General features: G+C 38.1%; 1 protein-coding gene across 1 annotated transcript in view; it reads left to right on the top strand.

The window, feature by feature from the left end:
- Nucleotides 1-21,844, top strand: part of LUZP2 (leucine zipper protein 2) — a 228,118-nt gene that overhangs the window by 92,973 nt on the left and 113,301 nt on the right. Inside the window, exon 4 of the mRNA XM_068555794.1 lies at nt 15,901-15,963. Within this exon, the coding sequence (XP_068411895.1) occupies nt 15,901-15,963 (63 nt within the window). The remainder of the gene's footprint in view (nt 1-15,900; nt 15,964-21,844) is intronic.

The raw sequence follows: 21,844 nt of genomic DNA on the forward strand, positions 1-21,844 counted from the left end.
TCTTTTGTCTCCTTAGGTAGGTTTATTCCTAGATGTTTTATTCTTTTTGTTGCAATGGTAAATGGGAGTGTTTTCTTAATTTCACTTTCAGATTTTTCATCATTAGTATATAGGAATGCAAGAGATTTCTGTGCATTAATTTTGTATCCTGCTACTTTACCAAATTCATTGATTAGCTCTAGTAGTTTTCCGGTAGCATCTTTAGGATTCTCTATGTATAGTATCATGTCATCTGCAAACAGTGACAGCTTTACTTCTTCTTTTCCTATTTGGATTCCTTTTATTTCTTTTCCTCTTCAGATTGCTGTGGCTAAAACTTCCAAAACTATGTTGAATACTAGTGGTGAGAGTGAGCAACCTTGTCTTGTTCCAGATCTTAGTGGAAATGGTTTCAGTTTTTCACCATTGAGGACGATGTTAGCTGTGGCTTTGTCATATATGGCCTTTATTATGTTGAGGAAAGTTTCCTCTATGCCTACTTTCTGGAAGGTTTTTATCATAAATCGGTGTTGAATTTTCTTGAAAGCTTCCTCTGCATCTATTGAGATGATCATATGGTTTTTCTCCTTCAATTTGTTAATATGGTGTATCACATTGATTGATTTGCGTATACTGAAGAATCCTTGCATTCCTGGGATAAACCCCACTTGATCGTGGTGTATGATCCTTTTAATGTGCTGTTGGATTCTGTTTGCTAGTATTTTGTTGAGGATTTTTGCATCTATGTTCATCATTGATATTGGCCAGTAGTTTTCTTTCTTTGTGACATCTTTGTCTGGTTTTGGTATCAGGGTGATGGTGGCCTCGTAGAATGAGTTTGGGAGTGTTCCTCCCTCTGCTATATTTTGGAAGAGTTTGAGAAGGATGGGTGTTAGCTCTATTCTAAATGTTTGATAGAATTTGCCTGTGATGTCATCTGGTCCTGGGCTTTTGTTGTTTGGAAGATTTTTAATCACAGTTTCAATTTCAGTTCCTGTGATTGGTGTGTTCATATTTTGTATTTCTTCCTCGTTCAGTCTTGGAAGGTTGTGAATTTCTAAGAATTTGTCCATTTCTTCCAGGTTGTCCATTTTATTGGCATATAGTTGCTTGTAGTAATCTCTCATGATCCTTTGTATTTCTGCAGTGTCAGTTGTTACTTCCCCTTTTTCATTTCTAATTCTATTGATTTGAGTTTTCTCCCTTTTTTTCTTGATGAGTCTGGCTAATGGTTTATCAATTTTGTTTATCTTCTCAGAGAGCCAGCTTTTAGTTTTACTGATCTTTGCTATCGTTTCCTTCATTTCTTTTTCATTTGTTTCTGACATGGTCTTTATGATTTCTTTCCTTCTGCTAACTTTGGGGTTTTCTTGTTCTTCTTTCTCTAATTGCTTTAGGTGTAAGGTTATGTTGTTTATTTGAGATGTTTCTTGTTTCTTAAGGTGGGATTGTATTGCTATAAACTTACCTCTTAGAACTGCTTTTGCTGCATCCCATAGGTTTTGGGTCATCGTGTTTTCATTGTTATTTGTTTCTAGGTATTTTTTGATTTCCTCTTTGATTTCTTCAGTGATATCTTGGTTATTAAGTAGTGTATTGTTTAGCCTCCATGTGTTTGTATTTTTTACAGATTTTTTTCATGTAACTGATATCTAGTCTCATAGCATTGTGGTTGGAAAAGACGCTTGATATGATTTCAGTTTTCATAAATTTACCAAGGCTTGATTTGTGACCCAAGATATGATCTGTCCTGGAGAATGTTCCATGAGCACTTGAGAAGAGTGTGTATTCTGTTGTTTTTGGATGGAATGTCCTGTAAATATCAATTAAGTCCATCTTGTTTAATGTATCATTTAAAGCTTGTGTTGCCTTATTTATTTTCATTTTGGAAGATCTGTCCATTGGTAAAAGTGGGGTGTTAAAGTCCCCTACTGTGATTGTGTTACTGTCGCTTTCCCCTTTTATGGCTGTTAGTATTTGCCTTATGTATTGAGGTGCTCCTATGTTGGGTGCATAAATATTTACAATTGTTATATCTTCTTCTTGGATTGATCCCTTGATCATTATGTAGTGTCCTTCTTTGTCTCTTGTAATAGTCTTTGTTTTAAAGTCTATGTTGTCTGATGAGAATTGCTACTGCAGCTTTCTTTTGATTTCCATCTGCATGGAATATCTTTTTCCATCCCCTCACTTTCAGTCTGTATGTGTCCCTAGGTCTGAAATGGGTCTCTTGTAGACAGCATATATACGGATCTTGTTTTTGTGTCCATTCAGTCAGTCTATGTCTTTTGGTTGGAGCATTTAATCCACTTACATTTAAGGTAATTATCGATATGTATGTTCCTATTACCATTTTCTTAATTGTTCTGTGTTTGTTATTGTAGGTCTTTTCCTTCTCTTGTGTTTCCTGCCTAGAGAAGTTCCTTTAGCGTTTGTTGTAAAGCTGGTTTGGTGGTGCTGAATTCTCTTAGCTTTTGCTTGTCTGTAAAGTTTTTAATTTCTCCGTCAATCTGAATGAGATCTTTGCTGGGTAGAGTAATCCTGGTTGTAGGTTTTTCTCCTTCATCACTTTAAATATGTCCTGCCAGTCCCTTCTGGCTTGCAGAGTTTCTGCTGGAAGATCAGCTGTTAACCTTATGGGGATTCCCTTGTGTGTTATTTGTTGTTTTTCCCTTGCTGCTTTTAATATTTTTTCTTTGTATTTAATTTTTGAGTTTGATTAATATGTGTCTTGGCGTGTTTCTCCTTGGATTTATCCTGTATAAGACTCTCTGTGCTTCCTGGATTGATTAAATATTTCCTTTCCCGTATTAGGGAAGTTTTCAACTATAATCTCTTCAAATATTTTCTCAGTCCCTTTCTCTTTCTCTTCTTCTGGGACCCCTATAATTTGAATGTTCGTGTGTATAATGTTGTCCCAGGTGTCTCTGAGACTGTCCTCAATTCTTTTCATTCTTTTTTCTTTATTGTGCTCTGTGGTAGTTTTTTCCACTACTTTATCTTCCAGGTCACTTATCCATTCTTCTGCCTCAGTTATTCTGCTATTGATCCCTTCTAGAGAATTTTTTTTTAAATTAATTTATTTATTTATTATTTATTTTTGTCTGTGTTGAGTCTTTGTTTCTGTGCGAGGGCTTTCTCCAGTTGCGGTGAGCGGGGGCCACTCTTCATCGCGGTGCGCAGGCCTCTCACTATCGCGGCCTCTCTTGTTGTGGAGCACAGGCTCCAGACGCGCAGGCTCAGCAATGTGGCTCACGGGCCTAGTTGCTCCGCGGCATGTGGGATCTTCCCAGACCAGGGCTCTAACCCGTGTCCCCTGCATTGGCAGGCAGACTCTCAACCACTGCACCACCAGGGAAGCCCTAGAGAATTTTTAATTTCATTTATCGTGTTGTTCATCACTGTTTGTTTGCTCTTTAGTTCTGCTAGGTCCTTGTTAAACGTTTCTTGTATTTTCTCCATTCTGTTTCCAAGATTTTGGATCATCTTTACTATCATTATTCTAATTCTTTTTCAGGTAGACTGCCTATTTCCTCTTCATCTGTTAGGTCTGGTGTGTTTTTACCTTGCTCCTTCATCTGCCATGTGTTTTTCTGTCTTCTCATTTTGCTGAACTTACTGTGTTTGGCGTCTCCTTTTCGCAGACTGCTGGTTCGTAATTCCCGTTGTCTTTGGTGTCTGTCCCCAGTGGCTAAGGTTGGTTCAGTGGGTTGTGTAGGCTTCCTGGTGGATGGGACTAGTGCCTGTGTTCTGGTGGATGAGGCTGGATCTTGTCTTTCTTGTGGGCAGGTCCACGTTTGGTGGTGTGTTTTAGGGTGCCTGTGGCCTTATTATGATTTTAGGCAGCCTCTCTGCTAATGGATGGGGTTGTGTTCCTGTCTTGCTAGTTGTTTGGCATAGGGTGTCCAACACTGTAGCTTTCTTGTCGTTGAGTGGAGCTGGGTCTTGGCATTGAGATGGAGATCTCTGGGAGATTTTTGCTGTTTGATATTACGTGGAGATGGGAGGTTTCTTGGGGACCAGTGTCCTGAACTTAGCTCTCCCACCTTAGAGGCACAGCCCTGATGCCTGGCTGGAGCACCAAGAGTCTTTCATCCACATGGCTCAGAATAAAAGAGAGAAAAAGAAAGAAAGAAAGAAAGAAAGAAGATGATAAAATAAAATAAAATAAAGTAAAATAAAAGTTATTAAAATAAAAAATAATTATTAAAAAAAATTTTTAAGTAATAAAATTAAAGAAAGAAAGAAAGAAAAAAGAGAGCAACCAAACCAAAAAACAAATCCACCAATGATAACAAGTGCTAAAAACTATACTAAAAAAAAACAAGAAAAAAACGGACAGACAGAACCCTAGAACAAATGGTAAACAAAATCACACAGAGAAGCATACACATACACACTCCCAAAAAAAAGAAAAAGGGAAAAATATATATTGTTGCTCCCAAAGTCCACCTCCTCAATTTGGGATGATTCGTTGTCTATTCAGGTATTCCACAGATGCAGGTACATCAAGCTGATTGTGGAGATTTAATCCGCTGCTCCTGAGGCTGCTGGGGGAAATTTCCGTTTATCTTCTTTGATTGACAGCTCCCGGGGTTCAGCTTTGGATTTGGCCCCGCCTCTGCGTGTAGGTCGCCTGAGGGCGTCTGTTCTTCGCTCAGACAGAACGGGGTTAAAGGAGCAGCTGCTTCCGGGGCTCTGGCTCACTCAGGCCGGGGGAGGGAGGGGTACGGAGGAGGCGGGGCGAGCCTGCGGCGGCAGAGGCCAGCATGACGTTGCAGCAGCCTGAGGCGCGCCGTGTGTTCTCCCGGGGAAGTTGTCCCTGGATCACGGGGCCCTGGCAGTGGCGGGCTGCACAGGCTCCCAGGAGGGGAGATGTGGAGAGTGACCTGTGCTCGCACACAGGCTTCTTGGTGGCAGCAGCAGCAGCCTCAGCGCTTCATGCCTGTCTCTGGGGTCCGCGCTGATAGCCGCGGCTCGCGCCCGTCTCTGGAGCTCCTTTAAGCGGCGCTCTGAATCCCCTATCCTCGCGCACCAGGAAACAAAGAGGCAAGGAAAAGTCTTTTGCCTCTTCGGCAGCTGCAGACTTTTTCCCAGGCTACCTCCCGGCTAGCTGTGGTGCGCTAACCCCTTCAGGCTGTGTTCACGCCGCCAACCCCAGTCCTCTCCCTGGGATCCAACCTCTGAAGCCCGAGCCTCAGCTCCCAGCCCCGCCCGCCCCGGCGGGGGAGCAGACAAGCCTCTCGGGCTGGTGAGTGCTGCTCGGCGCCGAGCCTCTTGCAGGAATCTCTCCGCTTTTCCCTCCGCACCCCTGTTGCTGCGCTCTCCTCCGTGGCTCCGAAGCTCCCCCCTTGCCACCCGCAGTCTCTGCCCACGAAGGGGCTTCCTAGTGTGTGGAAACCTTTCCTCCTTCACAGCTCCCTCCCAGAGGTGCAGGTCCCATCCCTATTCTTTAGTCTCTGTTTTTTCTTTTTTCTTTTGCCCTACCCAAGTACGTGGGGAGTTTTCTTGCCTTTTGGGAGGTCTGAGGTCTTCTGCCAGCGTTCAGTAGGTGTTCTGTAGGAGTTGTTCCACATGCAGATGTATTTTTGATGTATTTGTTGGGAGGAAGGTGATCTCCACGTCTTACTCTACTGCCATCTTGAAGCTCCTCCTCTATTTTTTCTTTTTTAAATAGATTTTATGTTTTTAGAGAAGCTTTAGGTTCACAGCAAAATTGAGCAGAAAGTTCGGAGAGCTCCCAGGTACTCCCTGCCCCCACACAGTCCCCCATTAGCAGCATCCTCCACCAGAGCGGTAAATCTGCTATAATCGATGAAGCTGCATTGACACATCTTTATCACCCACAGTCCCTAGTTGAGTTTAGGTTTCATTCTTAGTTGTTTACATTCTATAGAGTTTGACAAACATATAACATATAACCACCCTTACAGTATCGTATAGAATAGTTTCACTGACTTATTCTGTGTTTTAAGAAGCCCTCCAGGTGATTCTCGTGCACATTAAAGTCTGGCAACCATTTCATTACAGGATAGAATTTTTTAAAGCTAAAAGTTCAAAAAATAGCCAAGAAATTAAGACTGCATTAAATCCTACATCTAAACTGAAGGTGTCCTTGATTTATCCTACTCTCCTCTTTTGTTTTTTATTGAGGTATAGTTGATTTCCAATATTATATTAGTTTCAGGTGTGCAATGTAGGGATTCAATATTTTTATAGATTATACTCCATTTAAAATTATTACAAAAATAATGGTTATATTTGCCTGTTCTGTGCAATATATCCTTGTTGCTTATTTATTTTATGCATGGTAGTTGGTAACTCTTAATCCCATACACCTGTCTTGCCCCTCCCTACCTCCCCCTCCCCATTGGTAACCACTAGTTTATTCTCTATATCAATGAGTCTGTTTCTGTTTTTTTATTTAGATTTATTTGTTTTGTTTTTTAGATTCCACATATAAGTGATAACATAGAGTATTTGTCTTTCTCTGTCTGACTTATTTCACTAAGCATAATACCCTCTAGGTCCATCCAGCATATTGCAAATGGCAAAATTTAATTCTTTTTATGGCCAAATGATGTTTCATTGTATATATTTATACCACATTCTTTTTATCCGTTCATCTGTTGATAGACACTTAAGTTGCTTCCATATCTTGGCTATTGAAGTAATGCTGCTATGAACATTGGAGTGCATGTATCTTTTTGAATTAGTGTTTTTATTTTCTTCAAATATATACCCAACAGTGGGATTGCTGGGTCATATGGTAGTTCTGTTTTTAGTTGTTTGAGTAAGCGCCACATTATTTTCCATAGTAGCCGCACCAACTTAAAATACCAGCAACAGTGTACTAGGGTTCTCTTTTCTCCACATCCTTGCCAACATTTGTTATTTGTAGACTTTTTGATGATGGCCATTCGGACAGGTGTGAGGTGATATCTCTTTCTGGTTTTGATTTGCATGTCCTTGATGATTAGCAGTGTTGAGCATCTTTTCATGTGCCTGTTGGCCATCTGCATTTCCTCTTTGGAAAAGGGTCTATTCAGTTCTTCTGCCCTTTTTTAAAAAAATTTTTATTGGAGTATAGTTGCTTTACAATGTTGTGTTATTTTCTGCTCTACAGCAAAGTGAATCAGTTATACACATATCCCTGCTTTTTTAGATTTCCTTCCCATTAGGTCACCACAGAGCATTGAGTAGAGTTCCCTGTGCTATACAGTAGGTTCTCATTAGTCTTCTGCCCATTTTTTAACAAGGTTGTTGTTCTTGTTGTTTGATGTTGAGTTGTATGAGCTATTTGTAAATGTTGGATATTAACCCCTTATCAGTCATATCATTCACAAATATCTTCTCCCATTCAATAGGTTGTCTTATCGTTTTGTGGATGGTTTCCTTTGCTGTGCAAAAGCTTTTAAGTTTAATTAGGTCCTATTTGTTTATTTTTGCTTTTGTTTCCTTTGCTTTAGGAAATGGATCCAAAAAATTATTGCAATGATTTATGTCCTGCCTATGTTTTGCTCTAGGAGTTTTATAGTATCCAGTCTTACATTTATGTCTTTAATCTATCTTGAGTTTACTTTTGTATATGGTGCTGGAGAATGTTCAGTTTCATTTTTTACATGTAACTGTTATGGCCAGCAACTTTTAAAATTAAATTTTATGGAGATATAATTTACATAGAATTTTATTGAGATGTAATTTACATAGAATTCACCATACATACTTTATTTATTTTTTTTTTCACACACACACACTGTATTTTATTTTTACAAGAGATAAAGAGACTGACACCAAGCATTGTACATGGATGACCACAACAAAAGCAACAATGATTGCAATTACCAAACATGAAACACACTCGTACTGTGTCATAATATTGACATTCAGTCCAGTAATCCTCCACTGTAACAGCTCCTTTACTTTGCAGTGAAAATTGATTTGTATATTCTTTGCCTCTGAGTCCTTGTGGGTTTTTTTTTTTTTTAATTCAGACAGAAAGTCACAAAAATTATACTCATCCTCATCAGTTCACTCAGTCCCATGTAATTGATTTTCTTTTTCATCTTGATCTTTTGTTAGCACTTTTAAGAGTTCATCCGTTTTTCATTAGAGTTCTGAAAATGCTTATTCATTCAGTTCAGCAGTACAGTCAGTTACCAGAAACCTGTACTTGTCAGAGTCTTTTCCATGAATTTCTTGAAGATGAAAGCCTTTTATAGGAACATATTTGCAAAAGCATCAGAGTACACCCAGAACTGTCTGTAAATGACAAAAGACTTAAAAATGACCACTGTTAAAGATTTGATGAAACTTCATAATAATGCAGTTGACAAGAAAATTAGTTATTTCTGAGATATACATTTTAAAGTAATAACTAGGATTATTACTTACAACATTATACCGGAACATATAAGATTTTTAGAAATTTCATGTAATGTCTGAAACATTTATATTAACATATTTCCATACATATTTCCATACAAATACAAATATAAGATTTTTAGAAATTTCATATAATGTCTGAAACATTTATATTAACAGATTTCCATACATATTTCCATACAAATACAAATATAAGATTTTTAGAAATTTCATGTAATGTCTGAAACATTTATATTAACATATTTCCATACAAATAACCCAATGAAAGTTTAGTATTAGTTGTTTTGTTTGTTTGTTGTTTTATACTGCAGGTTCTTATTAGGCATCAATTTTATACACATCAGTGTATACATGTCAATCCCAATCGCCCAATTCAGCACACCACCATCCCCACCCCACCGCAGTTTTCCCCCCTTGGTGTCCATATGTCCATTCTCTACATCTGTGTCCCAACTTCTGCCCTGCAAACCGGCTCATCTGTACCATTTTTCTAGGTTCCACATACATGCATTAATATACGATATTTGTTTTTCTCTTTCTGACTTACTTCACTCTGTATGACAGTCTCTAGATCCACCCACTTCTCAACAAATGACTCAATTTCGTTCCTTTTTATGGCTGAGTAATATTCCATTGTATATATGTACCACATCTTCTTTATCCATTCGTCTGTTGATGGGCATTTAGGTTGCTTCCATGACCTGGCTATTGTAAATAGTGCTGCAATGAACATTCGGGTGCATGTGTCTTTTTGAATTACGGTTTTCTCTGGGTATAGGCCCAGTAGTGGGATTGCTGGGTCATATGGTAATTCTATTTTTAGTTTTCTAAGGAACCTCCATATTGTTCTCCATAGTGGCCGTACCAATTTACATTCCCACCAAAGGTGCAAGAGGGTTCCCTTTTCTCCACACCCTCTCCAGCATTTGTTGTTTGTAGATTTTCTGATGATGCCCATTCTAACAGGAGTGAGGTGATACCTCATTGTAGTTTTGATTTGCATTTCTCTAATAATTAGTGATGTTGAGCATCTTTTCATGTGCTTCGTGGCCCTCTGTATGTCTTCTTTGGAGAAATGTCTATTTAGGTCTTCTGCCCATTTTTGGATTGGGGTGTTTGTTTCTTTAATATTGAGCTGAATGAGCTGTTTATATATTTTGGAGATTAATCCTTTGTCCGTTGATTCGTTTGCAAATATTTTCTCCCATTCTGAGGGTTGTCTTTTCCTCTTGTTTATGGTTTCCTTTGCTGTGCAAAAGCTTTGAAGTTTCATTAGGTCCCACTTGTTTGTTTTTGTTTTTATTTCCATTACTCTAGGAGGTGGATCAAAAAAGATCTTGCTGTGATTTATGTCAAAGAGTGTTCTTCCTATGTTTTCCTCTAAGAGTTTTATAGTGTCCAGTCTTATATTTAGGTCTCTAATCCATTTTGAGTTTATTTTTGTGTATGGTGTTAGGGAGTATTCTAATTTCATTCTTTTACATGTAGCTGTCCAGTTTTTCCAGCACCACTTACTGAAGAGACTGTCTTTTCTCCATTGTATATCTTTGCCTCCTTTGTCATAGATTAGTTGACCATAGGTGTGTGGGTTAATCTCTGGGCTTTCTATCTTGTTCCATTGATCTATGTTTCTGTTTTTGTGCCAGTACCATATTGTCTTGATTACTGTAGCTTTGTAGTATAGTCTGAAGTCAGGGAGTCTGATTCCTCCAGCTCCGTTTTTTTGCCTCAAGACTGCTTTGGCTATTCGGGGTCTTTTGTGTCTCCATACAAATTTTAAGATGATTTGTTCTAGTTCTGTAAAAAATGCCATTGGTAATTTGATAGGGATTGCATTGAATCTGTAGATTGCTTTGGGTAGTATACTCATTTTCACAATGTTGATTCTTCCAATCCAAGAACATGGTATATCTCTCCATCTGTTGGTATCATCTTTCATTTCTTTCATCAGTGTCTTATCGTTCTCTGCATACAGGTCTTTTGTCTCCCTAGGTAGGTTTATTCCTAGATATTTTATTCTTTTTGTTGCAGTGGTAAATGGGAGTGTTTCCATAATTTCTCTTTCAGATTTTTCATCATTAGTGTATAGGAATGCAAGAGATTTCTGTGCATTCATTTTGTATCCTGCAACTTTACCATATTCATTAATTAGCTCTAGCAGTTTTCTGGTGGCAGTTTTAGGATTCTCTATGTATAGTATCATGTCATCCGCAAACAGTGACAGTTTTACTTCTTCTTTTCCAATTTGTATTCCTTTTATTTCTTTTTCTTCTCTGATTGCCGTGGCTAGGACTTCCAGAACTATGTTGAGTAATAGTGGTGAGAGTGGACATCCTTGTCTCGTTCCTGACCTTAGAGGAAATGCTTTCAGTTTTTCACCATTGAGAATGATGTTTGCTGTGGGTTTGTCATATATGGCCTTTATTATGTTGAGATAGGTTCCCTCTACGCCCACTTTCTGGAGAGTTTTTATCAGAAATGGGTGTTGAATTTTGTCAAAAGCTTTTTCTGCATCTATTGAGATGATCATATGGTTTTTATTCTTCAATTTGTTAATATGGTGTATCACATTGATTGATTTGCGTATATTGAAGAATCCTTGCATCCCTGGGATACATCCCACTTGATCGTGGTGTATGATCCTTTTAATGTGTTGTTGGATTCTGTTTGCAAGTATTTTGTTGAGGATTTTTGCATCTATATTCATCAGTGATATTGGTCTGTAATTTTCTTTTTTTTGTAGTGTCTTTGTCTGGTTTTGGTATCAGGGTGATGGTGGCCTCATAGAATGAGTTTGGGAGTGTTCCTTCCTCTGCAATTTTTTGGAAGAGTTTGAGAAGGATAGGTGTTAGCTCTTCTCTAAATGTTTGATAGAATTCACCTGTGAAGCCATCTGGTCCTGGACTTTTGTTTGTTGGAAGATTTTTAATCACAGTTTCAATTTCATTACTTGTGATTGGTCTGTTCCTATTTTCTGTTTCTTCCTGGTTCAGTCTTGGAAGGTTATACCTTTCTAAAAATGTGTCCATTTCTTCCAGGTTGTCCATTTTATTGGCATAAAGTTGCTTGTAGTAGTCTCTTAGGATGCTTTGTATTTCTGCGGTGTCTGTTGGAACTTCTCCTTTTTCATTTCTGATTTTATTGATTTGAGTCCTCTCCCTCTTTTTCTTGATGAGTCTGGCTAATGGCTTATCAATTTTGTTTATCTTCTCAAAGAACCAACTTTTAGTTTTATTGATCTTTGCTATTGTTTTCTTTGTTTCTATTTCATTTATTTCTGCTCTGATCTTTATGATTTCTTTCCTTCTGCTAACTTTGGGTTTTGTTTGTTCTTCTTTCTCTAGTTTCTTTAGGTGTAAGGTTAGATTGTTTACTTGAGATTTTTCTTGTTTCTTTAGGTAGGCTTGTATAGCTATAAACTTCCCTCTTAGAACTGCTTTCGCTGCATCCCATAGGTTTTGGGTCGTTGTGTTTTCATTGTCATTTGTCTCTAGGTATTTTTTTATTTCCTCTTTGATTTCTTCAGCGATCTCTTGGTTGTTTAGTAACGTATTGTTTAGCCTCCATGTGTTTGTCTTTTTTACGTTTTTTTCCCTGTAATTCATTTCTAATCTCATAGCGTTGTGGTCAGAAAAGATGCTTGATATGATTTCAATTTTCTTAAATTTACTGAGGCTTGACTTGTGACCCAAGATGTGATCTATCCTGGAGAATGTTCCGTGCGCACTTGAGAAGAACGTGTAATCTGCTGTTTTTGGATGGAATGTCCTATATATATCAATTAAATCTATCTGGTCTATTGTGTCATTTAAAGCTTCTGTTTCCTTATTTATTTTCATTTTGGATGATCTGTCCATTGGTGTAAGTGAGGTGTTAAAGTCCCCCACTATGATTGTGTTACTGTCAATTTCCTCTTTTATAGCTGTTAGCCGTTCCCTTATGTATTGAGGTGCTCCTATGTTGGGTGCATATATATTTATAATTGTTATATCTTCTTCTTGGATTGATCCCTGGATCATTATGTAGTGTCCTTCCTTGTCTCTTGTAACATTCTTTATTTTAAAGTCTATTTTATCTGATATGAGTATAGCTACTCCAGCTTTCTTTTGATTTCCATTTGCATGGAATATCTTTTTCCATCCCCTCACTTTCAGTCTGTATGTGTCCCTAGGTCTAAAGTGGGTCTCTTGTAGACAGCATATATATATGGGTCTTGTTTTTGTATCCATTCAGCCAGTCTGTGTCTTTTGGTTGGGGCATTTAATCCATTCACGTTTAAGGGAATTATCGATATGTATGTTCCTATGACCATTTTCTTAATTGTTTTGGGTTTGTTTTTGTAGGTCCTTTTCTTCTCTTGTGTTTCCCACTTAGAGAAGTTCCTTTAGCATTTGTTGTAGAGCTGGTTTGGTGGTGCTGAGTTCTCTTAGCTTTTGCTTGTCTGTAAAGCTTTTGATTTCTCCATCAAATCTAAATGAGATCCTTGCCGGGTAGAGTAATCTTGGTTGTGGGTTCTTCCCTTTCATTACTTTAAGTATATCATGCCACTCCCTTCTGGCTTGCAGAGTTTCTGCTGAGAAATCAGCTGTTAACCTTATGGGAGTTCCCTTGTATGTTATTTGTCGTTTTTCCCTTGCTGCTTTCAATAATTTTTCTTTGTCTTTAATTTTTGCCACTTTGATTACTATGTGTCTCGGCGTGTTTCTCCTTGGGTTTATCCTGTATGGGACTCTCTGCGCTTCCTGGACTTGGGTGGCTATTTCCTTTCCCATGTTAGGGAAGTTTTCGACTATAATCTCTTCAAATATTTTCTCTGGTCCTTTCTCTCTCTCTTCTCCTTCTGGGACCCCTATAATGCGAATGTTGTTGCGTTTAATGTTGTCCCAGAGGTCTCTTAGGCTGTCTTCATTTCTTTTCATTCTTTTTTCTTTAGTCTGTTCCGCAGCAGTGAATTCCACCATTCTGTCTTCCAGGTCACTTATCCGTTCTTCTGCCTCAGTTATTCTGCTATTGATTCCTTCTAGTGTAGTTTTCATTTCAGTTATTGTATTGGTCATCTCTGTTTGTTTGTTCTTTAATTCTTCTAGGTCTTTGTTAATCATTTCTTGCATCTTCTCAATCTTTGCCTCCATTCTTATTCCGAGGTCCTGGATCATCTTCACTATCATTATTCTGAATTCTTTCTCTGGAAGGTTGCCTATCTCCACTTCATTTAGTTGTTTCTCTGGGGTTTTTTCTTGTTCCTTCATCTGGTACATAGCCCTCTGCCTTTTCATCTTGTCTATCTTTCTGTAACTGTGGTTTTTGGTCCACAGGCTGCAGGATTGTAGTTTTTCTTGCTTCTGCTGTCTGCCCTCTGGTGGTTGAGGCTATCTAAGAGGCTTGATGGGAGGCTCTGGTGGTGGGTAGAGCTGACTGTTGCTGTGGTGGTCAGAGCTCAGTAAAACTTTAATCCACTTGACTGTTGATGGGTGGGGCTGGGTTCCCTCCCTGTTGGTTGTTTTGCCTGAGGCAACCCAACACTGGAGCCTACCTGGGCTCTTTGGTGGGGTTAATGGCAGACTCTGGGAGGGCTCACGCCAAAGAGCACTTCCCAGAACCTCCGCTGCCAGAGTCCTTGTCCCCACAGTGAAACAGAGCCACCCGCCGCCTCTGCAGGAGACCCCCCAACACCAGCAGGTAGGTCTGGTTCAGTCTCCCCCAGGGTCACTGCTCCTTCCCCTGGGTCCCGATGCACACACTACTTTGTGTGTGCCCTCCAAGAGTGGGATCTCTGTTTCCCCCAGTCCTGTCGGAGTCCTGCAATCAATTCCCACTAGGCTTCAAAGTCTGATTCTCTAGGAATTCCTCGTCCCATTGCCGGACCCCCAGGTTGGGAAGCCTGACGTGGGGCTCAGAACCTTCACTCCAGTGGGTGGACTTCTGTGGTATAAGTGTTCGCCAGTCTGTGAGTCACCCACCCAGCAGTTATGGGATTAGATTTTACTCTGATTGCGCCCCGCCTACCATCTCACTGTGGCTTCTCCTCTGTCCTTGGACGTGGGGTATCCTCCTTGGTGAAGTCCAGGGTCTTCCTGTCAATGATTGTCCAGCAGCCAGTTGTGATTCTGGTGCTCTCGCAAGAGGGAGTGAGAGCACACCCATCATATATACTTTAATGGGTTTAATCAGTATTCAGGATAGAGGATATTTTCATCACCTCCACAGTTCCCACTTCATATTTTATAATCTCTACCACCAACCCCCAGTCCACGTCAGCTACTAACCTGATTTATGTCCCTAGTCTTTTGTCTTTTCTAGAATATCATATATATGGTATTATATAAAATATAGCTTTTTGTGACTGGATTCTTTCACATAGTCTAATACATTTGAAATACATCTATATTGTTACGTTTCAGACTTAATTTATTTTAAAAAATGCCTAACCGTATTTTAGTATTTCATTTCATGGATGTACCATAATTTGTTTACTATTCATCAGTTAATGGACATGTGGGATATTTCCAGCTTTTGACTATTATGAATAAATATACTATAAACATTTATGTATATATTATAATTTCTCTTAGGTAGATACCTAGAAAGAATTTCTGTATAATTTATATTTATAAGAAACTGCCAAACAGTTTCCCAAAATGACTAAACCATTTGGCATTCCCACTTAACTGTTTTTTCAAATATCATTTTCATGTGACTATGATAATCTATTTGCATGTGTTCTTTTTATCCTACTGAAGAATTAGAACCTATAGTCTTACATGTAGAAAGACAAATAATTGAGGTCATAATTTAGAATGTTTGAAATTGGGTCTGCTTTGGAAAAATAGGAATGCTAGATCAGCATCTGTGGCTCACCAGAACGTATTCCAAACTGTAGACAAACATGTCTCCTGGGAAAGATTTCTTTGTTATAAGCACTTTTATGTTTGTAATGGTCCTCTTAACAAGTGCATTATTCTAAAGGGCAAACACTGTTCACCTTAGCATCTTAGCATTGTAGCTACTTCCCTCACCTCATGTCACGTTTGCTTGCTACCTTCCCTTTGTACGTACATCAAATTTAAAGTTGGTTGCCAACTGAATCTTATGCATATTTAATCTTAAAAAAAATCATGTAATTGAAAATAAGTAGTGAAAACTGAGGCATACATATCCATAGATATATTTAGCATCTAAAGTTTAATTGTTGGATATGTTTAGGTGACTCAAATTCTGTGTGTGTTTGTTTTTTGGCAGGGAGAGTGGTAGAGGCTGAAGAGAGGAACAATAAGCCACTTTTCTAAAATATTACCTTTTAAACAATATGCTTCCTTTGAACAGGTTTTGGTTTTCTCTTCCTGCCTAGAATAGCTGGATGTCTGACTCCCAAAGCAAAGATTAAGCTTTTCTGTTTCACTTCCAAACTAGTTGAGCTCTTTTTCCTTTGGCTGCAAAATTCATTCTTATGCAGTTTAAAAGAATTTTAATCTTCCAGTTTGAAAACATAAATGAAATTAAGTCACTAATCCTTTTTTTTTCTTTTTTTTTTTAAAGTCAAAAAAAATCCAAGCCCAGCTGAAGGAGCTTCGTTATGGGAAGAAGGATTTATTATTTAAGGTAAGCGTCTTCCTCCCTACCCCCTCCAACTGGCTAGCTCAATACCTAAACTATCTAAAATATCATTTAGCTTAAATTTAATTTCCAGATTCTCACAAGAATTAAAGTTGTATTTGACTGAATTGAAGGTGTTTTCATTTTATTGCCTACTTAATTAATGGAGATAAATACAGATATGGTTTCCTAGGTACATTCTTAATCAAAGGCAGGCTTCATTCCAAAGTGTTTAAAGTCCCTTTGTGAGCTTCAATTACTTTAATTCAACATTGAGGAATGTCTTTCAGAATATTTACATTAAGGAGAGCATGTACTGAACAAGTTTCCACAGATGAGGTCCACTGGTGACTTACATTCTTGACTTCCAGAGATGCCTATATAAATCTTCTTATTATAGTCTCCATGTTTAATCATGGTTGATTGATTTGGGTTATTGATACTTTATAAGACTATCAATGCCTATGTATAGGTAGACATCTATCACAAACTATGGTTATGGTTGACTGACTAATGGCCTCCCAAATATATCCACTTGCTAATCCCTGGAACCCGTGAATGTTATGTTTTATGGCAAAGGAGACTTTGCAGAGGTGATTCAGTTAAGGATCTTGAGATGGGAAGATTATCCCAAGTTATCTAGTATAATCACACAAGTTTTTAATAGGAGTAAGACAGGACTGCCTAAGCAAAAAGAAGATTATGTAACCACAGAAGCTGGGGGAGGAAAGACAATGTAAAGGATTTTCCCCCTATAGCCTCCAGAAAAAACAGCCCTTTCAACACCTTGATTTTGTTCCATAAAATTCATTTCAAACTTCTGACCTTCAGAACAAAAAGAGAATAAACTGTGTTGTTGTTTAAGCCACTTAGTTCATGGTAGTTTGTTATAGTAGCAAGAAGAAACTAATAGAGATATTTCCTTTTATCTCCATTGAGCAGAGGAGATAGAAGCAGGTGCCTTTAATTGTGCCATCTGCATTCCCAAATGCGGTAGAGTGATAGAGTATTAGGCTCTTAGTGGTAGGAATAATAATTTGTTTAATAAATAAGTGCAAATTACTTTGTGCATAATATCTATTTTTCAAAAATGTGTTCACTACAATGATCATCCCAATCTATGAGTATCAGGTTTAAAGTACAGAAAATTCTTCACATTATCTAATGGTTGGAAAATCCTTTAATTTTTCTGATTAAAACAGTAAGAAATGACTTCTCACTCTTCTCCGACACATTTATTTTTGGCTTAGAATCATGGGAAGGTGTTCCTGTTATGTAAACCAATATCTATTAAATCCTTATTCCATGCAAGTCATGAGTCTGGGCACATTTTGCCATTTAGTCTTTCATAAATATGCTTCCTGCCATTCCTTTAACCTCATCTATAACAAGATATTCTCCAGCACACCAAGAAAACTTTGAATTAATTCTCATTAATGCTTACTGACTCTCAGCACTGCTCATTGCATGTGATAAATAGATAAGATAAAAGTATAAAATCCAAGGTATTTGCCTGTGTACCTTCAATCTTTCATACTGAGACTCTTAAGCTCAGGGTATCTTAACTTTTACATTCAGCTTGGCCTTAGCTTTTTGCAGTCATCAATAACAAATAATTGAAATTGGCAAAAAAAAAAAAAAACCCAGTGTGTGTGTGTGTGTGTGTGTGTGTGTGTGTGTGTGTGTTCACATTTGCAAAGAAACATCTAGTTATCTGATTTGGTTAACTTAATAAGATCAAGAATATAATAAGAGAATTCCAAGCTCCCTAGAGCTGATAAGTTTTAGGTATTAGGCTGGGAGATTTATGTAAAGATAGAAAATCATATGAGGCTTTTTAATTTTTTTGAATTTCATTTCTCAAATTGAAGAGTTATAGAAAGAAAAGTTGGGAGAAAAGAATGAGGAGATCCAATAATTTTCCATGATTTACTTCTTTGTAATATGACAGTTGTTAAATATAGATTAGTAATTTATCAACTTTCAGAAATTACCAAAATCAAGATTTGTTGAAAATCTGTATTACTTGAAAAAATGAAACATTATTCGTAAGCCTTGTTATTTTAGGCCACTTTGAGAAGAGCAGTTTTATATGAAATCAAATGAATTGTGTATGAATAGACCATGAAGTTGCATAAATTAGGATGTCTTCCCATATTCTCTCCCCAAAACACTGTTTAATTTTTATTAACTCCAATAACAAGAGATCTGGAAGCATGGCAATTTTAGTAGCTAAATTAACTTATTCAGTAGCTAAACAATGTCAACAAGGACCCAGAGTTTTTTGTTTGTTTCTGTTTCAGACTTTTTCATATCATGATCCTCACATAACTGACTTGTTCTAAGCTTTGATTGCTCATTATATAGTGATAGTGTCTAAAGCGCTATATACCTGTGTACAAAGTCAAAGAAGAAAAGGGTGCGCGGGAAGATGTTTGTCCTTGAGTGTCATAATTTTTGTAAAGGAGGAATATTTTTTGAGAAGTCTCCCTAAACTTGGGCATGCCCCCATGCAAAAGTGAGACTTTAGTGTTTTCAGCTTCTACTGTGAAAGGTTGCTTCTTTTTAGAAGTAAAGAAATCTAATTGTTAATGGAGAGGCAACCAAACAGTTTCTGCTATAAGGTACTCATCCACTCATCTTGATGACAACTTACATTTATATCATCTCATTTGCTTAGTTTTATATCAACAGTGCACATTTTAGGTATTGTATAAACATATATTAAATAAATGAATGAATACATACATACATACATACGTATGTACATGGATACACAAGTAGATAGGTCAGGGCAGTAGAGAGTAGAAACTAATGTCTGTGACCACAGGAATCCATCCATGCACCTATTAAAATGAGTCCACAAATATTTTTGGCAATAACTTGCTGAATCCTGAGATAAGTAGCAAAATATTTTATTTCCCTGGAAGTAGTTTCCTGAGAAAATAGTCAGTTTTGAATAGATTTGATGGTTTTTAGTGAAGATAATCTTTGAAGGAGCAATGCCTGTCGCTAAAGCACGTGAATTTTATCTTAAAAATAATGGCATGTGCTGACAATTGCAAGACATGTTGATAAATTCAGTGTCCTTATTAATGTTTGAGAGCTGGCTTTTGATTAGGGAAGGCTGCCAGCAGCAGTAAACATTCTCTACTAACGAAAGAATTGAGGCCCTGTGGACTGTTATTTGCCCAGGACTTGAGTTACTTCTTATCTTCCTTGATTCAATTTGGAGTTGATATTCTCTGGAATACCTACCCTCCATTTTGCACCTCTATTTTACTTTTACATATACTTATTTTTTTAATTTCAGAAGAATTCTTTTCTCAGTATAGAACAATTTCAAAACATGTCTAAATGTATAAGGCCAAAAAAAGTAAACAAAACACTTAAAATCCCATCAGTTGGAGCACACTCAATATTTTGAAATATTTTGTATTTCTGTTTAGTTCCTTTTCTATTAGGCATAATCTGCTTTGTGATTAACATATGTATGTTAATATAGATTATATATTATACATATTCTGCTTTTTTTAAACATAAAAGTATCCTTTAGTTATAATTTCTCCATAAAAATTTAAAAGTGTAATTTTATGATATGTGTGCCAAAAGTGACTTTTTTCCTTATAAATATATGTGAATAGAGAAGATGTGGCACATATATACAATGGAATATTACTCAGCCATTAAAAAGAATGAAATAATGCCATTTGCAGCAACATGGATGGACCTAGAGATTGTCATACTGAGTGAAGTAAGTCATATAGAGAAAGACAAATATTGTATGTTATCGCTTATATGTGGAATCTAAAAAAAGTGATACAAATGAACTTATTTACAAAACAGAAATAGACTCACGGACTTAGAGAACAAATGTATGGTTACCAGGGGCAAGGGTGGCAGGGGAGAGATAGGGGGTTTGAGATTGACATGTACACACTGCTGTATTTAAAACGGATAACCAACAAGGACCTACTGTATAGCACAGGGAATGCTGCTCAATATTATGTAACAACCTAAATGGGAAAAGAACTTGAAAAAGAATAGATCCACGTATATGTATAACTGTATCACTTTGCTGTACACCTGAAACTAGCACAACATTTTTAATCAACTATACTCCAGTATAAAATAAAAAGTTTAAAAAGTGTGTGTATGATGATTTTAATTTATGCTCTGATGAAAAACGTGTTCTTATTTTTATCTCAAAGTGTAGTTTTTATTGAATGTGTATCTAACTATAAAGTAATTCACTAAAATTATTGAAAACTTTTAATGTTATTGAAACCTAATACACATTATTTTCGGAGTTTGGATTTTTTAACTTGAATGAGGAATAACTGACAAATATGATCATATATATTTAAAGTGTACAGCATGACGATTTGATGTACAAATACATTGTGGAATGATTACCAAGATCTAAATAATGAACACATCCCTCACCTCACATAGTTAACTATTTTCCGTGTGTGTAGTGAGAAGGATTTAGATCTACTCTCAGCAATTTTGAATGATAAATACCCCGTTATTAACCACAGTCACCATGCTATACATTTGATCCTCAGCACTTATTCTTCTTATAAATGCACATTTGTACACTTTGACATCCATCACATCATTTCCCTCCTCTCTGCTCCTTGCAACCACCATTCAATTCTTTGTTCCTATAAAATCAGCCTTTTTTTTTTTTTGAAGATTCCACATATAAGTGACAACATACAGTATTTTCTTTCTCTGTCTGGCTTATTTCACTTAGGTTGTCACAAATGGCCTGGCTTTGGTAAGGAAAGACTTTCCCCAAATGTGGTTGTGAGGGTATCTTTTATTCCTGAAAGAGCACAGCAGAATAGTCTCCATGCAGCTCCATCAGCTGAGGTCAATGTTAGCACAGACTGTAGGGGTCCACTGTGCTCAAGACGGCCGAGGTCCTGTGGTTGGTGGTGGTGGCTAAGGTTATTGACTTCCTGAGTGGCAAAGACTGCTGAGATTCTCCTATTCTCCTTTTTCACTTGTGGGAAGATGTTCTAGCCAAGGGATCCCTCTTATTGGCTGGTCTGGTGTGCTGGCACTCAGAGCAGTAGTGGAGCCAGAGTCCTAGGATCAGATGCATGTGGAACTACAACAGTTCCAGGATCCTGAGGCGCAGGTACACTTGTGCAGCAATGGCATTGGTGTCCGTTGTGTGAGTATCTGCAGATCTCTGGGGAACTGTAGTCTGTGTCTCTGGGACTCTCCACAGTGACTCAGATTGGGAGCAGGCAGGGAGGATACAGCAGCAGCATGGACCCTGGGATGATAGGGTGCACAATGGCTTGGGGTCAGGGTACAGTAGCAGCACAGTCTTGGGATGATGGAACAAAGTCCCAACTTTGGCCCCAGGGGGCAGTCACAGAAGAGCAGTAACATATCCCTGGTGGTGGTCCATTAAATCTGTGTTGGACCTAGAGAATGGGGCTCAGACCAGCAGCAGCATAGCCCTGGCACTAACAGGTCAGAGCTATGACCTGGGACCCTGGGGTGGGACTCAGAGCATCAGTCAGCTGGTCCCCAGAAATGATGAGTCAGAGCTGGGAACTGAGAACCCAGCGAGGCAGATCTCAGAACAGTATAGCAGCTCCGGTCTCATATGAGGCAACATGCTGGGGCATCCCAATCCCAGAGAATGGCTACTGGGGGCCCTTGAGGGCAGGTCTCATGCAACAATAGCTCCAGCCCTGGGGAGGAGATTCAGCAGCAGAGGCTCTGAGATGCTCCATCATCAGGATCAGTGTTGGTGAAAACTATAGGAATCCACAGTGGTGAGGCTTGCAGGGGTTCTCCTGCTCTCCTTTTACCTGTGCAGTGAAGTTCTTCTGTGGGGACCCCTCCTGGCACTAAGCTGCTC

The sequence above is a fragment of the Eschrichtius robustus genome, chromosome 11 (assembly GCF_028021215.1).
Source record: "Eschrichtius robustus isolate mEscRob2 chromosome 11, mEscRob2.pri, whole genome shotgun sequence".
Lineage (NCBI taxonomy): Eukaryota > Metazoa > Chordata > Mammalia > Artiodactyla > Eschrichtiidae > Eschrichtius > Eschrichtius robustus.